At 43.3% G+C, this 17843-nt stretch overlaps 1 protein-coding gene across 3 annotated transcripts in view; it reads left to right on the top strand.

The window, feature by feature from the left end:
- ATP11A (ATPase phospholipid transporting 11A) overlaps positions 1–17843 on the top strand; it is a 941588-nt gene that overhangs the window by 685909 nt on the left and 237836 nt on the right. For all 3 annotated transcript variants that reach the window (XM_086934336.1, XM_086934337.1, XM_086934338.1), the window contains exon 15: positions 8905–8976. In XM_086934336.1, the coding sequence (XP_086790462.1) occupies positions 8905–8976 (72 nt within the window). The remainder of the gene's footprint in view (positions 1–8904; positions 8977–17843) is intronic.

Genomic DNA, 17843 nt, shown 5'->3' with positions numbered 1-17843 from the left:
CAAATTCTCTCCACTCTCACCAATAAAAATTATGAATACAATAGAATTTTGAGTGAGAGGGCTAGGGTCTGGATCAATAAATATAAAAGCCTAAAACTGTGTGAGGCAAACATTGTTGGTAAAATTCTGTCCTCATATTTGAAACACAAGGAGAATCACCGGGGTATTAAATCCCTCAAAGATAAAACAAATATCACTCATGAATCCTGAAAAAAATCCTAGACATCCTCAGAGGCTTTGATCTATTCCTATACAATGAAAACTCACCCCCCCCCCCGGTGTAGGACTGTATGGCTTACATAAAACATTATTAACTTATATCACTGACCAAGATAAGCTGACTCTTAGCTCACCAATAACGATGGAGGAGATCGCTGTGGCTATAAAATCCCTCAAACCTCATAAGGCCCCGGGCCCGATGGGTCTACAGCTAACTTTTACAAAACATTTGCTTTCATCCTTAGTCCCACATTGCTGGTCCAAATCCGCCACTATTTAGAATCAGGCGCCATTAGAGGCACGGCCAGCGAGGTCACTATAGTGGAAATCCTCAAAGAGGGCAAGGACCCAACTCTGGTAAAATAGTTCAGGCCAATTTCATTAATTAATCTAGATGCGAAAATCTATACCAATATTCTCTGTAAGAGACTCTGACCCATACTTCCACACCTAATCAACTACACACAGATGTGGTTCATGACGAATAAACTATCTAATGACAATACTCTCCTTCTATGCCACGTCATTGGGAGAGCTAAAACAGCGAATTCTGACACCGTTGTGGTCATCCTAGTTGCTGAAAAAGCATTTGATAGGGTCTCTTGGACGTTCCTCCAGGAGAACCTACTGAAGTATAATCTAGATGAGGCCTTCACCATGATGGTCATAGCCCTGTACAGTGGCCCCTCTGCCAAGGAGAGATCAGGCGGCCTATTGTCCTGTGCCTTTAGAATTTGGAAAGTGACACTAAACAAGGTCGCACCCTACCCCCCTCCCTTTTCATTCTGACACTAGAGCCCCTAGTCCAGCTAACCCCTCCATATCCAGTATTTCTTTTAGCGAAATCACGGTGAAGGTAGCTGCCCACACCGACTATATTTTAATTATGACCGAAGACGCAGCCCAGTTGATCCCCTCCTTGCTGCCGACCATAGAAGACTATGCCCGGGTTACTGATTACAAACTCAGGAAGGGCAAGGCCTAAATCATTGGTCTGAATAATCTGTGCACTAGCGACCTTTTCAAAACCACAGGACTGTACTGGCAACACCACTTTATACACTATTTGGGCCTAGAATTCTATTAAAGTCACTCCATCATAACGAAAACTTAACACTTGAGATCCTCCTGGATGGATGGAAACCCGTATTCCTTACCTCGTGGGGTCGCAGTGAGACCATCACCTTGATAGTTAATTACCTCATAAGTATATTACCTTTATTATTAGGCAATGAATTCCATAATAAGCTAGACAAGCTGTTGACAGAGTTTATTTGGCAGAATAAATACCCTAGAATCTCCATCAGAAAACTACAGCTACCTCTACAGCTAGCAGGAGTTAACTTAGCAGATTCCAAAAATTACCAAACTGCATTGTTTGCCAGACAATGCCCCCTTTAGTTCTCCCAACACATGGACTATACCCCCACATGGCTACTAATTGAAAAGGATATCTTTGGAGATATGCACCCCATATTGCTGCTAACTATTAAGACAAAGTCCCCCTCGTCGGGCAAATATATCTACAATAATATGAAAAGAATCTTCCTGATGATTGATAAACTTTTAGAGATCCCAGTGGCCCATTCTGACATGACCTTTTTCTGGCACAACCCTAAAGTCAGAATCCATTGGGAAACCATATTTTGGGGCTCATGGGCATCGAAAGGCATTCATTTTCTAAAGCAATTGGGCTTCCAACAAGCGCCTCTTTCCTTCAGAGAACTTCAACGACAATATAATTTTCTTGACATAGACTTCTACGACTTCATCAAACTCAAAGTCAGTCTGTTCAAACTTAAGTTTCCTGAAAGAGATCCCTCTCTTTTCAAGACCATACTCTCTTTCAAACTCTCTTTCAATAAGATCGGTCATCAATTCTTCAAGTTTTACCACCTTTTAAAGCTAAAATCTTCATCCCTTACTGTGAAGCATCAGATGAAATGTAAATTGTAATGTAAATTAGTACTTGTATAGCGCACTACTCACCCGCAAGGGTCTCAAGGCGCTTGTATGAATACCGCTGTGGAACCCATCCTGGCTTTCCCTGTGAGGCGTCCACTCCTGGGCACCCCCAAGGTGGAGCCCAGGCATCCTTAGCGTTGTGGGGGCCGTTGTGGAGATTAAGCAAGCTATTGCCCAGAGTTGCAGAGTGGGACACCATGATTGGAATAGGCACCGAGGCGAGAATTATCAGGTCCGTGGAAATTTTGAGCCCAAGATTTCCACGGACCTGAGACTGTCTCTCCAGACATCTTGTACCTAATCTGGAAATCAGTTGTAACCTATAAAGTCACCCCTTCTCTCTCCTAAACGAAGTAATGACTCCTGCTTAGGACATTCTGGACCCCTGCAGGACTTCACAAGCTGGCTCATAGGGAGAACTCAACATGCTGGACCTTTAATAAAGACAATGGTAACCTCCCCCACCTACATTTTTACTGTAGCACAATCTTGCACTTCTGGGATCGCATATTCTTTTTTAGCCACACTCTTTTTGGGGTCCAGCTGAAAAAGGACTGTCTTTCACTAATACAGGGATTCCTAGATCCACAACACAAGTTGTATAGTGATAGACTTCTGGAAAACATGTTATTATCTGTTGCCTGTAAGTCTGTTCTTGCTAATTGGAAGAACACGGCTGCTACCTCGTTCTGATCCTGGCTGAATTGGGTTACTTACTTAAGGGGGTCCGACAACATCGCTCTTCAAAACTCCCACTGGAAATCACAGAACACCTATGTTTGGAAGACACTCAACAACTATTTTACCACTTGCAAACACCCATAAGTACCCTAACATGTTGTAACCTGACATGTTAGCCACTACTTATACTGAAACCCGTAGATATATATAGCCAGATTTTCAACTTCTTAAAAATGTGAGTTAATAGTATGCGCTATGTGAAATGTATACTCCAAAAATATTAACTCTACAGAATATGTAATTGCACCATTTATTTCACTAGGTCTGTTACTATGCCTTGCTTTTACTTCTTGTATGATTTACCTCTTTCGTTCCCGTATAGCTCTCAGTCTTTCAACTAATCTTGCACACGAGATTTGTTCACTGTACTTGCATACTTTGTCATGTATTTACATCACTGTTTTCTTTTGTTCCTTTTGCAAAAAAACAAAAACAAAACCTTTCAAATCAAAAAAGAAACTGAGACCTGATTTACTAAGGAATCATTTCAGTTTATTGCTGACTGCCAGCAGTCACAAGAATCATGTTACTAAATATAATGTTTAACAAGTGATTATCTTGCAAGGCAATTGTTGTTAAATCATCAGTTTGCCCTCCACATAGTGACATGCATTCTTGTGGTATATCTCTCTCCTTCATGTAGCAATTGGGTATGATAATGACTTAATTCTAAAAGACTTAAACTTTCAATGTGGTTATGCTTTCTACATATCTGTGATTTAGTGCAAAACTACACTGCCGCTAACTTGAGTCTGTTTTACTGGGTGTCCGCATGGAGATGACCACTTATCAGAATATTTTTTTTCCAATAATATCAGAAGTTATTTCTAACTTCCATATCCCAGTCTTATAGTTTTATTACAGAGTACTTACATTCTTGCTGATGTTTCCTAAATATATGCATCTCAAACCACCTATAATGAAACCTGTCTTTTGAAGGTGGAAATACTTCTCTTCTGCGTGTGAAAATCTGTTGGATGATTTGTATGTTAGAAGAACGATAATGCTGAGGAATAACGTTTCCTCCTCAGCGACTTGTCTGAACAGCCATGTGTTCCCCTCAGCGACTTATCAGAGAGATTTTCTTCTGGCCTATCTTTGCTTATTCCTCTTATTATGGCATTGTGAAATAACCTATCTTTAAACGTATTCCCCTAAGGATTTCAAATGTACCACATGCACATGAAAAGAAATGGAGGTATGGATTTCTTCTAGATGCTAAGATTATTCTCTCCAACTCAATGTTTACATTTAAGTGAAACGTAGCTGCAATTGTCAACTTCTTGCAGATGCAGGCATGACTTGGAAAAATGTTGTTGAGATAATGGTTACACTATAGTAGTCCTCATTACTATCCCTGATGGTTCCTCCCTTGTAGCATCTATATAGCAACTGTTTTTCACAGTTCATATTTAGAATGTTCTCTCTCCCTCTATTTGGCAATTTAAATGCCTTTATTGGGTGATCTTCATCAAAAGCTTGGCCATTTTGAACCTTTGAACAGGTGAGAGAGTTATTGCCTAAGTGTAAACTTTCTGGCAGTCTCTGGTTCCCTACCCACCTTTATTTTCAAATGGATCTTAAATGAGACGATGAAAGGATCCATATTTCTTTAAATATTGGCTTAGTTCCCTAACGGCGAGTGTACTTTCCACTTCACTGAAACATGCTAAAGATACCCTCTGATTTAAAAAAATATTTATATATATTAAAAAATGACGCATTATTCAGTAGGATCGTTCATCTTTAGTTTAATCTCATTTAATGCCAGGATATTGAAAGACGCAGTACCTGATTAATTCCAGTAGTTTGAATAGTCCAGTCCTCAGAGAGGAAGTGCTTTGAGAAACAGTTGGTTGACCTTCGCCTTTAACCTGATGATGGCGGTGTTGTGGACCTCAGTGTATTAGTTTTGTCAGCTTCCTTTGACACTGCAAATCATGTTATCCTTTTGACAAGAGTAGAAGCAATAGGGATCACATATTCATCCATTGCTTTGTGTTGATCATTTCTGTCACACCATTCTGCATTGGTGTCTGTTTTACCATTCTTGTCCTTTCCTCAGCCATCTGGTGTCGCCATGGGTTTCTGCACTCTTGCCACATTTTTAATGTGTACATTTTGCCACTCTTGCCTTCCTTTGTTCATGTGCTGTAAATTGTTACAACTATGAAAATAACACCTAACCCCCGCTGAAGCTATTCAGGCTTAACTATATGGTACCAGCCAACTTTACCAGCTGCACGAACGACACCTGTGTGAAAAAAAAGGATGTGAAACTACACTATTGTAAAATAGTGAACAAAATCCTTGATCCATATGCGTGAGTCTGTACAAATGTTTTTGCACTCATACTTGGACCTTTGGTGCTAAGGAAAATGTAGGAATTATTCTCCCAGTTGGACAAGTTCTGTCTATTTTACTCACTTTACCCTGATGGCTTATAAAGACTCATCTCTTCTGTAATTCCTCAAATATATCTATACATATCTTGACTTAAACAATTCAGTGACTACCACGCAGGAAGTGCTAACATCAAAACTCTACTATGGAAATGGCACACTATTGTGTCCCCCTAAATATGTTCTTGCAAGTTTTTAATGGGTATATTTGGCGACTGCCTGGATTCTCTTGCCTCACCCCTGGCGTTTTTCAGCTTCAAGGCTCTTCACAAGTAGCCACTCCCATATAGATTATTATTTAATGTTCTCTGAAATGCACGCTGAACGGTGTGTGCACTAGGCTCCTTGTTCTTGATAAATGTCAGTGCTAGTCCCTATGGAGTCGCTGTACTCCTCATTAACGATTTACAAAAGGGGGTGGTGATGAACAGAGTGTCTGAATTGAGCAGACCACTCTTACCCAGTCCAAAGATCAGGGCTTGATCCATCACCGTTATTTATCTCACTGCCCCATCCCAGCTCAGAACCTGGCTATATGCAAATCAGTCTGTCCCTGGCCCAGTGCATCATGGGAACAGGGCAGACTAAACTACCAAGCCAATTCTTTACCAGAAAGGAGACAAGCTACCGGGGACCGGTTTCTGGCATTTCAGCCTCTTCGGCCCGGCTTGCTTGAATCCTGATGGAGCAGTGAGAAAGGGACTCATGTCTGAGTATACCCTGCCACACCTATAGTGGCCAAAATCGATTTACAAAAGGGGGTGGTGATGAACAGAGTGTCTGAATTGAGCAGACCACTCTTACCCAGTCCAAAGATCAGGGCTTGATCCATCACCGTTATTTATCTCACTGCCCCATCCCAGCTCAGAACCTGGCTATATGCAAATCAGTCTGTCCCTGGCCCAGTGCATCATGGGAACAGGGCAGACTAAACTACCAAGCCAATTCTTTACCAGAAAGGAGACAAGCTACCGGGGACCGGTTTCTGGCATTTCAGCCTCTTCGGCCCGGCTTGCTTGAATCCTGATGGAGCAGTGAGAAAGGGACTCATGTCTGAGTATACCCTGCCACACCTATAGTGGCCAAAATCGATTTACAAAAGGGGGTGGTGATGAACAGAGTGTCTGAATTGAGCAGACCACTCTTACCCAGTCCAAAGATCAGGGCTTGATCCATCACCGTTATTTATCTCACTGCCCCATCCCAGCTCAGAACCTGGCTATATGCAAATCAGTCTGTCCCTGGCCCAGTGCATCATGGGAACAGGGCAGACTAAACTACCAAGCCAATTCTTTACCAGAAAGGAGACAAGCTACCGGGGACCGGTTTCTGGCATTTCAGCCTCTTCGGCCCGGCTTGCTTGAATCCTGATGGAGCAGTGAGAAAGGGACTCATGTCTGAGTATACCCTGCCACACCTATAGTGGCCAAAATCGATTTACAAAAGGGGGTGGTGATGAACAGAGTGTCTGAATTCTCAGATGTGAGACCCTTGCTCATTGCACCATCAGGATTCAAGCAAACCGGGCCGAAGACGGCTGTAATGCCAGAAACCGGTCCCCGGGAGCTTGTTTCCTTCCCAGTGTAAGAATTGGCTTTTGTAGTTTGGTTTGCCCTGTTCCCATCATGCACTGGGACAGGAACAGACTAATTTGCATACAGCCAGGTTCTGAAACTGGGATGGTGCAGTGAGCTAAAAAACGGTGTTGGATCTAGCCCTGATCTCTTGACTGGGTGAGAGCTTTCTGCTTAATTCAGAGACTCTGTCCCTCACCACCCCTTGTTGTAAATAGTACTCCTCATTAGCTCTTCTTCTTCTAAAGATCCATATCATTTAGTGAAGCTGCCAAGAAGGGCAACTGTTTTTCTGTGTAGGTGGCACAACTGTGTAATACACTTGCTCTACTGGATACTCTCGACTGTACCATTTAACTTTTAAGGAAGCTGCTAAAAATCATCTTTTATATTGCCTCAATCGAACTTCCGCAACTCACTTGTACGCACTTGGTCTCTCTGGTTTATCGTCAAGGTAGCCCTTTGGGTGAAGGCACACTCTGTAAATTCCTATATTATTGTTACTGGTACATAATTACAGCACATGTTCTCCTTGTGCTTATATTGATAACATGTCTTGCTTTTTTTTAACCCCCCCTCCCCCAGTTGCATAAGTGAAATAACATTGGACAAGCTTTGGTTCAGTCTGCAGAGCAGACAGAAGCCCGGTTTTGGATAGTCGCGAAGGATCCATGAAGCATTGCTGCCCAGTGTTAGTCATCATGAGGTCTGTAGATATTTTCATCCTGAAGATAAGCTCATCGTCGTCCGTCCTATCATCGGGCCCTCTTTCTTTTGGTCCCTGAGTTTGGCCTCTCTCCTTCTTCTAGCTGTGTTGCAAGCTTAGGTTTCCTTTCTGCTCAGACCAGTACCATCTCCACTGTGTTTCTGCACACTGGTTCTTTTGTATCCAGACACTGCTCAAGCTCACTTTTCCTCTTCCTCTTTAAAACAGCAAAACGGTTCATCGGTTACTAATTCTTCTTCGTATATGCCAACTCACTCTACTTAGGCGTCTTTCTGTCCTTGATCTCTTGTTGATAAGTTATGGGAAAGGCTGCTGTCCCACTGATTCTTGGTCTGCATTGCTTCATCTCTGCCCCTCTCGCCTTGTGGATTTGCACTAGCTTCCCATTTCAAAGCGTTGCCTTTTCAAAGACCGAGGGTATCTGCCAAAAAGTCTTCCTTAAAATGAGCCCTATCCTTGCAGCATCAACACTCTGTTTTTAGCTGTCATGCCAGTTGTGCTCTGCATCTGCTGGTCTTCTGTGTCATCCCTATATCCTAAAAAGTCTGATTGGCGTGCATTCCTTTTCATGTTTAACTTCAGATCAATGGAACTCACTGATTTTTTCCTTTTATCTTCAAACTCATCATCTCTATACTGTTGCATAGAACTAAAAAATGGTCTTTTCCCCCTTGACCGATAATTCCTTTTAGAATCCGGTCCAGTCTCAGCATCAGGCCTCTCTTTCAGGATAATAGCACTGCTTGTAAATTACCTTTTTCAGATTCATGTGGAGCTAAATCTGTCTTACTTCCAAACAAAATACTGCACATTGCTGAGACACACTGATGCTCACTCGGGTAACACGCAGTCCAAATGCCATATGGCTCGTCGCCTGAAGTAAACATGGCCGCGGTGCATTACCTCACATTGTGATCATTGGAGGTGACTGGAAAGCGTTGTGGATCTGACAGGGTTTGTTGCAGTTAAAAGCATGATTGGTCGCTAGAAGTGGGACGTTTCGAACGTTGACTGGCCATTTACAGCAAACCGTAGCTTAGTAAAAAAACAAAATGTGAATCTTGTAAATTATTCGTTGGCAACTAGACTACCAATGAGGAAATCATAATCAATGTTTTATTCATGTCCACCTTCTGCAATGGAAAGCCACTTCTGGTGGTTAAAAATGTTTCATTTATATGTATACTGTATCCTGCATCCTTCGTTTTAAACACAGTCGTCTTGTTTTTGTCAGGTTGAGGTTCTTGTTTTCTGAGACTTGCTTTTGCTCTTGCAGATTGGGTTTTACATTCCTGAGGTTCAGAGACAATTTCATGGAAATTTCAAACCGGGATAATAACATCGAGAAGTAAGTATTTTCCCCTCAGAAGATTTACCAATGTTGCTGTTTAAATTTGTGCAGGAAATACATTATCTGACCTATCCAAGCATTGAGCAGTATATCATGTGGCACAGAAATATTTTATTTGAATGGTAAGCTGCACACATGAGTTTATAGAGACCCAGTGCTCATGGTTGATTTGTTATTCTTGATTAATAAAAAAAAATATTAATAAAAATACTCCCTTTTATTAACTACAATAGTTTCCCCCTGCAATTTACTCTGTACACCCACTGTAATATTTGCATTAAACATATGTATTAACATTTTTACCTGGCTTTTCACTTTAAACGCTCATATCGTCTCAATTAATAACTAGCTTGTTGTTTATGCTTCACAGTACCCTTTGGTCAGAGTGTTTTTTGTAGGTCAAAATGTTGATGGGGCATGGAAACCTCTGCTAAGGCTACTAATGCGACCTGTCGAACCATACTGACCGTGTTGTAATTTTTTCAGAGGGACTCCCTCCCGACCGTTCACTCTTCCTCATCATCAGCAGTCCTATTGCCATCAATAACAAATTCCCCTGTTCACAAGGACATCCGAGCTGACCCAATTCTTCATACACTTCCTGCCCAAAGCTAATCTCCAACTCCTCTTTGTTAGCCCCTTTCCTCTTGAAATGCCCCATACTCTCACCCCACATCCCACTAGGAGTTCCAGCTTCATCCAAAGTATTTAATTTTTTGTAATCGTTTTTACAAAGGGGAACTCAAAAGAGGTCACACAGGATCTGGTGGCCAAAAGTTATGCCAGCGCGCTCGCTTCTCCGTTGATCAGTCATGTAGTAAGAATGTCTGTATTCAGGAGATCAGTGCTCAGCAAATGAGGGGGAGCAGCCACGCAAAACCTCCTCGCGATGGACCAAAAGGTCCCCAAATTAAAACATAGAATGCACTAAAAAAACATTCAGATCAAGAGTTGATATCCTTTGTTCAGTTATGTTTCACATGTTTCGGTCTGTTATTAGCTATGTTCCTCTGCTGAATCAGCTCCCACAGTTTCTATTCAGAGTACAGCATGTGTCTGGATAATATATATTACACTGAGATACATATGAAATACTTTATTCTAGCCCTAACATAGTCAGAGTTTACACCGATATGGCGAAACACGTGTTGGCTGAATCCAGGCCGAAGCATGTGAAACCGAAGTGAATAAAGATCACAGAAGTATGTGTCAGCATGCTGAACAACAGACTGGGTGAGCAAGTAACCAATGAAAGCAAAACGGCAAAAAGATGATGACAAAGGTTTAAGCAAGTCACAGTATGGTGCCCAGAGGAAAGAAGCCAGAGAACAAAAGAAGACCACAGCTGCTAAATGTTGTGGACAAGTGATAGAGCAGAAGAAAGAAGGCGGTAGAGGGTTAAGGTGATCATGCATAATGGAGAAATATAATGGAGAGGGTTTAGGAAGTAGCAGAGGCGCAACTAGAGACAAATTTCGGGGGCGGGGGGGCTGGGCTAAGAAAAAATTTCGGTCGGGGGGGCTGAATCTTTATTCAATAGTCAGAGTGGAGCTGCAGGGACTCTTAGAACGGGTGAAACAACAGCAAGGCTTCATTAACATGCAAATGGTCTTTTAAAGACCCGTGAAGTGCTCGGGTGCGGCTGTGTGTGTGCCCGGGAAGCTGTCTCATCCCGGGCTGCCACACACGACGGGGGGTGGTGGGGGGGGGGACGGGTGCTGAAGCCCTTTGAGTCCAATGGGTGTTGTGCGCCTGGGAAGTAGGAAGGAATAAAGCAACAAACCTGATGTGGAGTAGCAAGAGGTAGAAAGAAGCCATGGGTCACATGAAGAGTCGAGCAGGGGTGGCCTTAGGAATGTGCAAGCTGTACACGTGCACAGGGCCACCAAACCCCAGGGGCCGCCACACCAATATATATCCTTAATATAATAATCCTCTGAGGATGGATACATATTTGCGTGGCGCCCCCTGGCAGGGATTTGGCGGCCTCCGGCTCTGTTCCACTTCCAAACACCCTGACCGCCCCTCTTCTCTAGCCTCCGTGCCTGCGTTCCTCCTGGTTCCGGATTGGCTTCTTTTTTTCCCTACCCACTACTGGCCCGCTGGTACCTTGCTGAGCTCTGGGGGGCTCCGCCCCGACCCCCTCTTCCGGGACCCCCTACCTACGCTCCCTGCCCAGGGCTGCCATGAGCCTAGAGCCGCCCCTGTGTCGAGGTAGCGCTATATGCCCACTAGACAGCCAACTGGTTTCTTCCTAGTAAGGGGCAGATTGCAGTGTTTTGATGTATTACAATACCATTTATATATCGCTTTTTTGTTCTTTAAGGGGCTCCAAGTGCTTTCGAAGTGGACGAAGTTATACATTGGGACTTGGTTGATGTGTTACCAGTGAGTGACGTGAAGTGCTGTTTGTCAGATTCGGAAGTGAGAAGGGTGCTGGTGCTGGCTTGGATGGGGGGAAGATGACTCATTGTTCCATAATAAATAAACTCATACATCCCTGTGGTGCACCGTACCTCTCTCTCGCGCTCTCTTCATTAATTTGCCCTCTCTTTACCCTTTATAAATTGGTTGAAATCCCATATAGGTTTGTGCAAAGGCTTTTCATTGTGGTGTTCCACAAATAACTTCATGCGCAGGTTTTATATTCTTCACGACTTTGATTACAAAAATGTTCCGCAGTGTGATAAGATTAGTGTTAATGTTTGTGGAGAAGTGTGGCTCAAATGGTTAGAGCGGCAGACCCTGATGCAGAGGTCTGGCCCGGGACCAGGGTTCAATTGGGCTTAATTTCCTCGGACCTGATAATTCTCGCCTCGGTGCCTATTCTAATCATGGGTCCCACTCTGCAACTCTAAGCAATAGCTTGCTTAATCTCCACAACGGCCCCAAAAGCGCTGGGATGCCTGGTTTCACCCTGGGGGTGCCTAGGAGTGGACACTCACAGGGAAAACCAGGAAGGGTTCCTAAGCGGTATATTTACAGCGCCGGGACACTACCTCTGGGAAGTAGCTGTGCGCTCTATAAATGCCGGTACATGTACATTTACAAATAGGCCCCGGTAAAATATTCTTAATGCTAGTGTAATCTTGCGTAATTGCCGGCATTTTATGTTATGCATGATATGCCAAGAGCCGGAAATTGTGCCGTTTTGTATAATTGTTTGCCCTATTGCGGGTGCACTTGAACAACGTAAATAAACAAACCCTTTAGCGGCTGCTGTTGTCACGTGTGCTTTAGTGCCTTTTCTTGAGCACAAAATGCGTCCTTTCGTCTATTTTGGACACACGGACGCATTTCATGCTAAAAAATAGTCCTAAATGCCGAATTTGCAGTTCGCTTAATTTTCCCGCATTTTTCTGCAATTACGCAGAATTAAATTTCGCAAATTTCACTGACCCTTGCTGTTAAAGCTCGACACTGTTCGAGCTGCATTACCCTCACAGTGTGGTTTCTGCTTGCAAGTACTGTTCCATTTGAAGTCGAAGGCTGCCAAGGATTTCAAATGGGCGCCTGTCAGAAGTCGGTGAGTGATGGACGCGGCCTTTTAAGCCCAGGAGCACGCTGTAGAGCTCTCATCTTGTGCTGTTGACGACGAGGAGAACACGTCTCCCGCTGTATCGTCTGCGCCTTGGCAGACAGCAGGTGGGCCCTGCTGACTGCAGATTCGATAACCCTCTGCCTTGCATTGGAGCTCACAAGGTGGCTAATGGGAATCCTGTCAGCGCCATGACAAGGCCAGTTAGATACCAGGCGTGCAGGCAGGAGCTCACGGTGTGCTTCGTTGACCCAATATTCATGCACAACGTGGCACAGATTCCAGACTAGATGCGGGCAGAAATGTGTGTGCGTTTTATTTAAAGTCCTAGAATTCAAGAATGCATTGGATGTGAGCAAAGATTAACTGCAGCGGCTTTTTGTTGTAAAGGTGTGCGTCATAAACTTGCATCAAGACACTTGTTTGGGCAAGGAAATATTATTTTTTTCCTGATATCTCTATTTTTAAGTTGCAAGGTACAAATCGAATATGGACAATATAACCTTTTCAGTATCCTCAACCTTCTTAAACTAATGAACATAAAACTAGTCTGAGCCTGGAAAAAGGAGCAATTGGAAAGCTTTGCAGCCCACAAGGACACGAGGCTACCCAGCTGAAGTGGGACAGAGACGTGGGGGAGGGTTTTTCCATGGTAAAGGAAGGGGGGACAGGGAGGTAGACTCACAGAAGTCAAATTTTTTTGGGGGGAGGGGGGATACACATTTGCCAGTGTGTGACAGAAGGAAGAGAAATGTCTGAGGCATGACCTCATATACTTGCATTAATAATTCTATAAAGTAAGGACATGAGAGGCTATGAGTATTGGAAGAGACATTCAGGACAAGCATACGCGTAGGGCTAAGGTCCTCCTAGTCTCAGTCCACTGGGAAGTGACAGTCACATTTAGAACTCAATACCCAAACAATGATCACCGAAGTCTACAATATCGAAACACAAAGCAAGAATATTGTTATGCATTCATAAAAGAGGTCCCAAACACATTCAGACCTTGACATTTGGTTTTGAACTCGGTCAGTAATGTACGCATTAGAAGCGAGTCGCATCTTTTTGGACAGCCTTTCACCATATGTTAAAACATTGTACTTTCTGCTGTGTCAAAAACTATAAACATTGGTACCCCCTAGAGAGGCAACAGCACTCCTGCACTATTTCAGCATGGAGCCCTTCACATCTGGCACCTCATGCAAGAAGGCCAGTTTGCTGAGGGTTGGAATTCTCACCCACCAAGTGTGACCATTTTAGGCCCCACTGCAGATCAGAATGGTGTCAGATCCACACAGATCCGGAAATATGCATCTGATCACATGTAGGTCATGTTATTGTTATTTAACCTTCTTACAAAGCTTTCCGGAACCAAGGTGTTAGAGGCCTTTTGTGTACCTCCTCTCGACATCACAGGACACCATAGAAAAACAAAGACATATTGAACCTAAAGATACCAGTGGGTGATAACATTTAAAGGCAGTATTTAACAACGGTGACATAGTTGTCATTTTTACATCATATAATATAAATGAAGCGATAAAGCACAAGAACACCAGCCAGGATGTGTTAGACTGTTATGAATCCATACCCAACAATGGTAATTACGTTTACTGGATAGCACTGAGTTGAAGAGATAAGCAGCAAAGGAAACCGGTGTCCTGGTGCCAACCTGGGACACCCTATTTTTCTAAACTATATTTATTGGCAAGGAAAGGTCCCCCCACGAGCCTTTAAAGCTGCAGAGACCCAATGCCATGAGGCAATTCTTTTTTTATTATGAAGTGGGCCTTTGGCCCTCCTCCATGAGACTTTACGAGAAAGTGGGAATGTGCAACTGTAAAGAACAGGGATGATGTAACAGAAACAGACGACACCACTCTCTAAAAATCTAACTAAGCCCCTCACACCACTGAAACCTGGTGCAACTGCTAGCGCTGTACTGATGATGAATGTATTACCCAAGTAAAGCCAAAATATAGCCAATAGACCTAGCTTCTACCTGAAAATGCAAATTAGGCCTATTGGCTTTGCTAATGCTACTTAATAGTTTAGTATTTGATTCCTAATTAAAGACCCAGTAAAAAAGTGATGGTTAATTGTTTGAGTTAATCTCAGCCACTGGTTATTACTCCAGGCCACAATCCAGTTCCATTGTTTTTTTGCTCACGATGCCACCTCAAAGGGGAACCAGCTATGTGCAAATAAGAATGAATCCTGCACATATGAGAACATTCCAGCCAGAACTTACAGCCCCCCCCCCCTGTGAAACCAATGGAAGGAGGTGCAGCCTGAGAAATTACCACTGTCTGAGAGTAATTCTAGCATTCCACCCATCACTGTTTTGTTTTCCTCAGTGCGATGTTAAGGTATGTCACAGACTGCACCTAACCAGGCCAACGCCGGTCTGGAGTTACTTTTGTTCCTAACTAGAGGGGGGCCTAGCAATTAGGGCTGGACTGATCCTATTTGAGCAGTAGCGCAAGTCATTAGCATTTGGCTGGTTGCTAACCGAGATGGCATTGCAGGCAATAGAACCATGGACTGAAATGTGACCCCTAGAAGTTCCCCATGGCTGAAATGAATTCAAGCAATTCCACCTGTACGTTTTTTATTTCCCTTGTGAAAGCCTGGTCACAACCCTGCAGGGCTCATGCTTATCAGCCACATGTGTGTATTAGTCATGTGTAACGCAATGTGCTGAAGGATCTTGAAATGAGGATCAAGAAAGGTTCATTCTTGAGTTACTTTAAAAACTACAGTTTATCTAACCATTACTACTTTCAATTGCAAATAGTTATAATCAGTAAAATTGAGATGAATGATTAAAATATGCCAATTCATTCGTTTCTGATAAATGATTTGAATGTATTTTTTATTTAAAAGCGTAGTGTTTTAAAAAAAACATGGTAACAAAACAAAAGAACAGAAAAACAAGCCTTATTGTTTCCCCGTTAAAACCCTTAATTATTTAATAGATAGGCGTTACAAGTGGTGTCCTTGTTCAGAATACTTTGATATGGTGGTATTTGTATGCAGAACATTCTCACCCCATCTCAGCAAGGCGTGCATGCCGTGGCCAAAGGGAAGAGTCAGAATCCCAGCGTTTGAAGGGCAATTCAGGATGGTCAGTCCTATGTCGACACACTAACTGTTCTTAACTGCTGTGATTATCATTGTTCCTAACCTTTGAGACCCTTATTATGCTAATACCCATGCCTAGCTGGATTGATTGGTTTTGTGATTGGTCCTTTCTGTGTCTGTAGATATGGTTGGTGCAGTCATCCATGAGCGAGAGGACACAAGGCAAGAGGCATGTTTATAATTGCAACATAGGCAGCACTGTCATACACATCCTGGTGTCATCCTAGTGGGTGGTTTAGGAAGACAGTGGTACAGAGTGAATGGCTGGCAGAGAGCATGCCCTTCTTTGTTGAATTATGGCACGCTGTAGAGAGCAGCCTCCTGCGCTGTGTCGAGGTCTGTTAACATTTACAATAAAATCACTTCAAGATAATTCCTTTCCAAAGTCCTCTACAGCATCATCTTTGTTGGTGGTTTAGTAAGACAGCAGAAAGCATGCCCCTCTTTGAGTCATTGTGGTCTTCAGAGACCTCATTCTATCCCACACCCACTACAGGCGCTGACCTAGAAGACGCCCCAGCAGCCCCTCTTTCTCTCCGATTTTAGCATCATCTGAAGCAAGACGCTTGAAGAGCATACCCAATTCAAGCCCTCCTATCAACTTGCTGATCTAATCTTGGATGACCATTCAATTCCCCCTTCTGCTGTGATAGAGCGCGCAGGTCACCCCGGTCACTAGATTACCAAATTTCCACGCACTGGGCCCTGGCGTGCATATGATGACAGTGTTTTGCATGAACCGGGTGAAACCTTTCCACGCTACTATGAGTAATTCGGGGGGTGACTCTCACACCACTTACTATTCATGTACCTGACTTACCACAGGCACATTACTCCTGATGGATCAGGAGCTAGCAGTGGACAGGCAACAAGATTCCTAAAAAGGAGTAGAACTTTTATACTCTTAGTACATTTATCCACACTTTATACTGTATAATGACCACAGACACCTGATGGGTTTTCAAAGTTTTATATAAGAATTTTTTAGAATGAATATGCCAGGATCATGAGGCAGATACAAATCAGTACATCAATGATTAGAATTAAAGCCACAATGTAACTATGGATTAGGGCAAGTACCATTAGAGTAATTGGGAACACTACAGGGTATGAGCATTGGGAGACAAGCTATTCAGCACAAGCTTAAACTAGGGCAAGGGACGTGAGAAGGACCTAACATGTGCACTTAAACTAGACTGTTATGCTATTCTTACTAAGTTTCACTGCAAACATACTAAAGGGGAGGGAAAATGGAACACACTAAAATAATATGACAGTTTAATAATATCCTACAGGTAGGGAGAGAAGTGGAACATCACTAATAAACCATTGCATATAAATCACTTTAAAGGTGATAGGGCAATATCACAGGCAAGAGTGCTTTATTAAGAAAAAGAAAGGTAAGAGTATAGTCAGACGGACACCCACATGAAATATTTACCTAGGACGGGAGTGAAGACTAACCCTGGCCACGGGTCAGTTGGGACAAGATCGGGGACAGGACCCTCAAGGATTCAGGAATACCAGAAGGTGAGCAGGTACAGCTCACGGACAGTCAGGACAGGATACCCCTCAGGATTTGGGTCAGGACTGGGCTCACCAAAGGGCACGACCAACCCCTGCAGCTTCGGATGCAACGCCTGCGTTACCCCCTCTCTGCACAGAATCCGCCAGTAACCCCGATTGGGTTTTCGAATCTCCCAGCAAAGTGCTTCGCCAGCACTTAGGACTATTTCCACCCCTTGGAGTTTGTGGAAAGTGTGGACAGAGTGCTCTGCAGCGCTCTGTATCAATCACCTATAGAGTTCGTAGGGTCAGTGACAGGTCTGCTACTCGGACAAGTCGGACAATTTCTCTAAGCTAAACTAAGCTAGTTATACAGTTTTGGGACCCCTAGACCACCCACAAATGTTGCAAGTGACAAAGTCCCAAATTATGATTGGTCAGGAGAGGTGGTTATGTCATGGTTACCACCTATAATTCTGTGTTCCCACAATGAATATTTAATTTTTCATACCCGCCCCTTGCATTCACGTTCCCAGGCATAGGAATATGGAAAACAATGAGAGTGTACAGAATATAGAAACATTGTAGCAAGATTCTGGTAGAAAGCAGCATCTTCTCCCATGACCTAGGTAGGTTCCCAGGCGCATCTTGCTTCGGTAGCCAGCTGGCTGAG

This window comes from Lissotriton vulgaris, chromosome 8 (assembly GCF_964263255.1).
Source record: "Lissotriton vulgaris chromosome 8, aLisVul1.2, whole genome shotgun sequence".
NCBI classification, from domain to species: Eukaryota; Metazoa; Chordata; class Amphibia; order Caudata; family Salamandridae; genus Lissotriton; species Lissotriton vulgaris.
The sequence above is the reverse complement of the archived record's forward strand: the minus strand, read 5'-3'. Positions and strand labels throughout refer to the sequence as shown.